The sequence below is a fragment of the Pongo pygmaeus genome, chromosome 14, assembly GCF_028885625.2.
Source record: "Pongo pygmaeus isolate AG05252 chromosome 14, NHGRI_mPonPyg2-v2.0_pri, whole genome shotgun sequence".
In the NCBI taxonomy this organism is placed as follows: Eukaryota; Metazoa; Chordata; class Mammalia; order Primates; family Hominidae; genus Pongo; species Pongo pygmaeus.
In genome coordinates, this window is record NC_072387.2 from 37,221,684 (window position 1) to 37,227,868 (window position 6,185).

At 41.1% G+C, this 6,185-nt stretch overlaps 1 protein-coding gene across 1 annotated transcript; it reads right to left on the bottom strand.

Moving 5' to 3' along the window:
* Positions 1-1,777: 1,777 nt before the first annotated feature.
* Positions 1,778-3,384, bottom strand: LOC129011499 (lanosterol 14-alpha demethylase-like). The gene is given in 3 exon segments (XM_054446529.2): positions 1,778-2,795; positions 2,798-3,338; positions 3,340-3,384. Coding segments are annotated over 3 exon segments (1,527 nt in total). The 3' UTR covers positions 1,778-1,854.
* Between the last annotated feature and the right edge of the window lie 2,801 nt (positions 3,385-6,185).

Sequence of the window (6,185 nt, forward strand, 5' to 3'; positions counted from 1 at the left end):
AGCCTCCTGAGTAGCTGGGGTTACAAGTGTGCGCCACCATGCCCGGCTAATTTTTGTATTTTTAGTAAAGACAGGGTTTCACCATGTTGACCAGGATGATCTTGAACTCCTGACCTCAGAGGACCTGCCCACCTCAGCCTCCCAAAGTGCTGGGATTACAGGCATGTGCCACCGTGCCCTGCTGAAAATGTCCTTTCTTTTGGGGCAAAAATAATTAATGTCCAATATACTTCCATGCTTTGCGTTCCTACTCTTCCACATGAAGAAGAAAGCCAGGTCTTCTTAATGAGTTCTGCTGCCGATCTCTGTGGTGACAACAGTCATTTTTTTTTTTTTCAAAGAGAATTTTAATGTGAAAAATTAGCAGAGATTCTGCCTTCACAATTAGAGTTTAACATGAGTCTTCCAGTGTTTTAAAAAGAACTGTAATATACATAAAGCAAAATATTTTGGCATCATCTAGTGAAAACAGACGATGTGGTATTTTTTCAGCCATCTCATATAGTTAGGCCCCGAGTTATAATTTGAGATAAGTTGATTCCTAAACAGAATGTGCTTTACAGAATGTGACCAATTATATTACTCCCAAGGACCTTGTTTCAGATTATCTTAAAACCAGAGTTCACTGATCTCACATTTTAAAAAGAAAAAAGTTTGTTAACTGTTTTAGTCAACATAAGTAGTAACAAACATCCCTAATTGGATTCTAGAGAGGAAGCAGGGAAGGCCAGGCGCGGTGGCTCATGCCTGTAATCCCAGCACTTTGGGAGGCCGAGGCAGGTGGATCACAAGGTCAGGAGTTCAAGACCAGCCTAGCCAACATAGTGAAACCCTGTCTCTACTAAAAATACAAAAAATTAGCCAGGCATGGTGGCAGGTGCCTGTAATCCCGACTACTCAGGAGGCTGATGTAGAGAACTGCTTGAACCCGGGAGGCGGAGGATGCAGTGAACTGAGATTGCGCCACTGCACTCCAGCCTGGGCGACAGAGCGAGACTCCATCTCAAAAAAAAAAAAAAAAAAAAAAAAAAGAGAGAGAGAAAGGAAGCAGGGAACAACTGAGCCAAAACAAAATTATCCCCTAAGGACTTGACTTTGGACTTCCACATAAATGTGACCTCGTAGAACTAGATACATATTTATCAGGTAAATATGTAATTATTTAGTAATTAGATCAAGATACATGAGCAGTCTTCAGCATTAATAATTACATTATTTTTAGGAAGTCTTATCAAATATGGTCCTGGATCTCTTAATTTCCTATATGCAGTGATTTTAGTTAAAATTCCAAAGGATATTTTGTTTTCTATAACATCTCCATTTCTGAGTATCATCATACCAAAACAATTAGTATTCTCTTATTCAAGGCTTTAGATGTTCGATTATTCCCTACCCTTCCATACTCACACACACAATAATTGCCCAGATAAATAATAACCTGAGGTTTCCAAGTATCTCACCGGGATTTTTATTCTTTATACCTTGCAGGACTAGTCCAAGATTTGAATACCCTGAACTTATTTGGCAAGAGCTATGAGTACTCTTAAAATTACTACTTGGAAATTATATTATTTAGAGTCTGCTAATTACCTAGATCCCCCCTGAACAATTGTTTTACTAATGAACTTCCTGAAAGCACATGTATAAGTATCATAACTATTAGAAAATGTTTCAAATGCTATTATATTTGATAGAACCATTCAGTTAACAAAATACTAAATCATAAACTGGCTTTTAGAATTACACACTTGAAAAAACAGTACACTACAAGAGTTGTTTTGCACACTTCATTCTCTTCGAATGCCTTTGTGGCTTACAGTGATGATCACATATATTCATTCCTTGCAACCTTTTTCATTTTGATCTTTGTTTGTAATGGATAACTGGGTTTTCAGGGGTGTGAATCATAGTTGTATAATTCACGGTGGGAAAGTATCCATCAATGAGATCAAATTCATATAAATGAAGCATAGTGGACCAAATTGTCTTAATTTGAACATAGGCAAAATTTTCCCCAATACAACGATGATGCCCAGCTCCAAATGGCACATAGGCAAACTTCTCCCCTGATGCTGGGTTATCCTGTAAGTAGCTATCAGAATTAAAGTCCAGGCGTTCTACCCATGAGTCTTTAAGTCTTTGATTGACAGTGGGAGAAACACACACCTGATGTCCTGGAGGAATGGTATACCCTGCCACAGTCTGAGGAATTCTGGCCATTCTCATCATGATCATTATAGGAGGTCTAAGTCTTAATGTTTCTTTTATACAGCGATCAAGTAAATTTAGATCCTTGAGCTGGTCATAAGTTAAAGGAAGCAGATTCTCTCCACAGACTGTTTTCTCTTCTAAATAACATTTTTCTTGAAGTGTTTTGTCTCTGGCCAAAAAGAAGCCCATCCAAGCACTAGTAGTTGAGGATGTATGCTGCCCTGCCAAGAGTAATCCAATAAGCATCCCTGCGACTTCGTCATCAGTCATAGGATGCCCATCCTTGTATGTAGCATCTAGTAAAGTTTGGAGAATGTCATCAATTTTTTCTTGAGACTGTCTGCGTTTCTGGATTGCCTTGTAGAAAATATCCTTGATTTCCCGATGAGCTCTGTCCCTGCGTCTGAAACTAGGCAAAGGCAGCCAACCTGGTAAGAGCCAGGCTGCATGGCTGAAACCTCCATCCAAATCTGCATACAGCTGTGCTACCTTTTCATTGAGTTGACTTCTGATTTCCTTTCCATGCAAACAATGGCTAGCTGTTAAAATTACGAGCTCAGAAAGAGCTTCAAACACATTTTTTCTCCACTTTCTCCCCAACTCTGAAAGTATTCCTTTGTTTCTTTTTCAATTATAGAAACATGCTGTTTAAAGTGGGCTATGTTAAGGCCACTTTTTAACATTTTCTTCTGCTCCAAGAAAACTGGATTAGGCACATCGCATGCAACTCCCTTCCCAAACACAGGTGTTGTCAGGCGACTGTAGACATCTTCTGCATTCAGTTCTTAATTTTTACTATTAAAAAGCAGCGCAGCAGCATCACTGTCCAGAAAGTAAGTAAATGTCTTGCCTACCATGGTAAAACTAAATACAGGTCCATACTTCTCATATGCATTTTCTAGAAATTCAGCTGGACTTTTCCCAAATGCTATGGCATGCCCAGGGAATGGAACTGGGGAGAAAACGTATGGGGGACTTTTCGCCCCTGCGGGCAGCTGGACCAGGTGGCCGGCAGCGAGACAGAACAGGTAGACCAGGCTGAGGGTGAAGGCGCAGGCGATCAGCAGCATGGACAAGAGGTTGCTGCCTGTCACCTTCTCCATCGCCTGGCCCAGCACCGACCCACCCCGCCTGCAGCAAGCCCAGCAACATCATCCCAGCCACCGCCGCCATTTCACTCGGTCAAAGACACTGAAGGCTGAGGTCGCCACCGCTCCTCCTAATCGACAGAGCAAGAGAAGCTGGTGGATGGTGGTCCACAGGCGGCCCCGGCCCCCAGGTCTCCTACTAAACGACAACAGTCATTATGGAAGCCTTTTTTTTTTTCCAAGTAATATTAAGTTCTTGAGTATGTATTGAAGAAGACTTGCCTGTTAATTGTCACTCTATTGGGCACTGTGGAGTAAAAGCAATTCTAAAACCAACTACATGGAAACCATCAAGACCTGTCACTCCCGTTTCTCCACAGCTATTGTTGCTCCTCACAGGTTCCCACTCCAGCCTTCTTCCTTCAAAGACCCTGAGAAAAGAAATCGAAAATAAAAGCAAGTGTGCAAGGAGCAGTGACCATTCACCAGACATAATCTCCCTGGCCGTGTTTCTGAAACGTAGATCAAGAGGTGTATTCTTCGGGAAAGGGGTCTCCAGGATTTTGAAATTTTATGTTTTCATTTAAATGACCTAGAAATTTTAATGTTAGCCTATTGTGAATTGTCTTGTAATCAAGTACTGACATTTTATTTGTGTCTATATTTGTATTTCTGCTTATGGTCACATTGGCTCCAAGCAGCTGTACCTAAATGATGTCAGACTAATGAGAAAAGAAGTTGACTAAATATATAAATGATATGCCCAAACTAAGTGAAGACCAAACAATGTCATATCATGCTGTTCAAGAGAAGTTTCCATAGTATTCCAATAAGAGGTATGGATGGGAGACTTAAGTCATCGCCTTATACACAAATAGACATACTGAACTCAGAAGAACACATCCTGTGCTGGGCAGTGCCATGGTCAAATGGCAAAAGCCAAAGTGGAATAGAGTAGCTATGAGATTTTGTTGGTTTCAAGAAGAAAGTGGCTTGTTTACTTCTGATCAAATCAGCAAAGTAAGATGTGATGAAAAGACCTCAATTATACCAATTTCTGCTTAGTAGATGATTGTCAAAATGGCTCTGATAAGAGTAATGTGATGCAACTCTAAGCACAAATTGTTAAAGGGAAATGTGATCTAATCATATGACCTTGGTCAATAAGTTTCCAAAGTAGGCCTCAGTAGGTCTTATCTACTTGAGAATTTTATAACCTGATGTCAGCCTTGTCTTTCTTGACCTCTGTTGCTTTGGATACTGTGAAACAGATTCCTCCTTCTGGAAATGTTTTCTCCCTTTGGGTTCCATAACCTGATTGTCTTCCTGCTACCCTGAGAGCTCCGTCTCGGTTTCCTCTGTGAGCTTGCTTCTCAGATGGTGCTGTGCTTCAGGCCCTATCTCAGCTCCGACCTCTTCCCAGTCAATTTCATATGCACTTATGACTCAGCTACCACAAATATGCTGACCATTTCCAAATCTCTTATCTCAAGCCCACCCTCTTCTCTTGAACTTGACACCCAGAACTTCCTTTTATTTGTGTTAAAAACAAAAGCAAAAAAAAAAAAAAACAACCAAAAAACCCAAACCCCATAAAACTGTATACTTTAAATGTACAAAGCAGATCTCATCTTCCTCATACATCTGATACTCTCTTATAAACTTTGTTTCAGTCAGTGACATCACCTGTCCAGTTAACACATACAGAGACTTAGGACTCATCCCTGACTTTTTGGTCATTAAATGCATTGCAAATATTTTACATCATAAATATAACTAGTATTATGTATACCTTTTTCAGGTGTGTGGCTGTAAGGAAAGTATGTCCCTGGTTTAGTAGCATGCAGACTGAACATCTCTTTTTTGGCTTGGCTAAGGTGATGGGCTCTGTCTTGCTATTGGTCTATTGCTGAGTGGCATTTGAAAGTTATTGAAGAGGTGAACAAAATGCAAAGCGATCAAGGAGTTCTCTTGTAAATCAGAACTCCTTACCCTTTCCCTCTAAGGTCTCAAGTTATTACAACACTTCTGACGGCCTGGGATGGTCCTAAGAAGGCTCGGTTGTCAGAAATGTACAATAACAACCCTCAAGGAGGAATCCACCGTGTTGGTGGTGACAGTGGTGGTGGAGTTGGTGGTGATGTCTTATCCTGGGGGAGGGTCAGTGAGGAACAGTCATGTGACTGCATCACAACCTGTTCTACCACCTTGGACCGTGGGGTTCATCAAGAGAAATGGCTGATTAACTGTAAATGCAACTATCTGTCACTAGAGTTGTAACCAGGAACCCAGTGTCCTATGGTGTGGAGTACCCATTGCCACAACCTTTATGCCTGGGAGCTGAACATCTTGTTTCTGGTACCAGCCTCACCAGAGCAGTGGTTGGAACCTTAGGCAGAGTGACTAGACTTCTCAGTTTCTTTTCTGCGTAATGATAGTAAACAGGACTACCTCATTTGGACTAAGTAAGCACCTGGAGGATTTTACTTTTCAAGGAAGGAAGAGCTCCGAGAATGAAGAAGGCACTTCTTACAAGCAGTAGGATGGAAGCTCTAATTTGACTTATCTGTGTAGTGACTTAAATTTGGCTTATTTCCTATAGCAGCAGGTAAAAGCTCCTAGAACAGGGGACGGCAACTGGTGGGTATTCAATAATGTGTGGATTTGAATCTCACTCTTGCTTAATCAGACACACCTCATACTATCTTTGAGAAATTATAAACAACAAGCCGGCCACCAGTCCAAATTGACATTTCCCCTGCAGAAGAGTCAGTCCAACCTTAACGGGCTTGGGAATAGCAGGAAGAAAGGGTTTAAAGCCAGCGAGTAAATTAAATTCCCATGCATGTAACTTCACAATATAGCCCTTGTTTAGAAGGTTAGCCC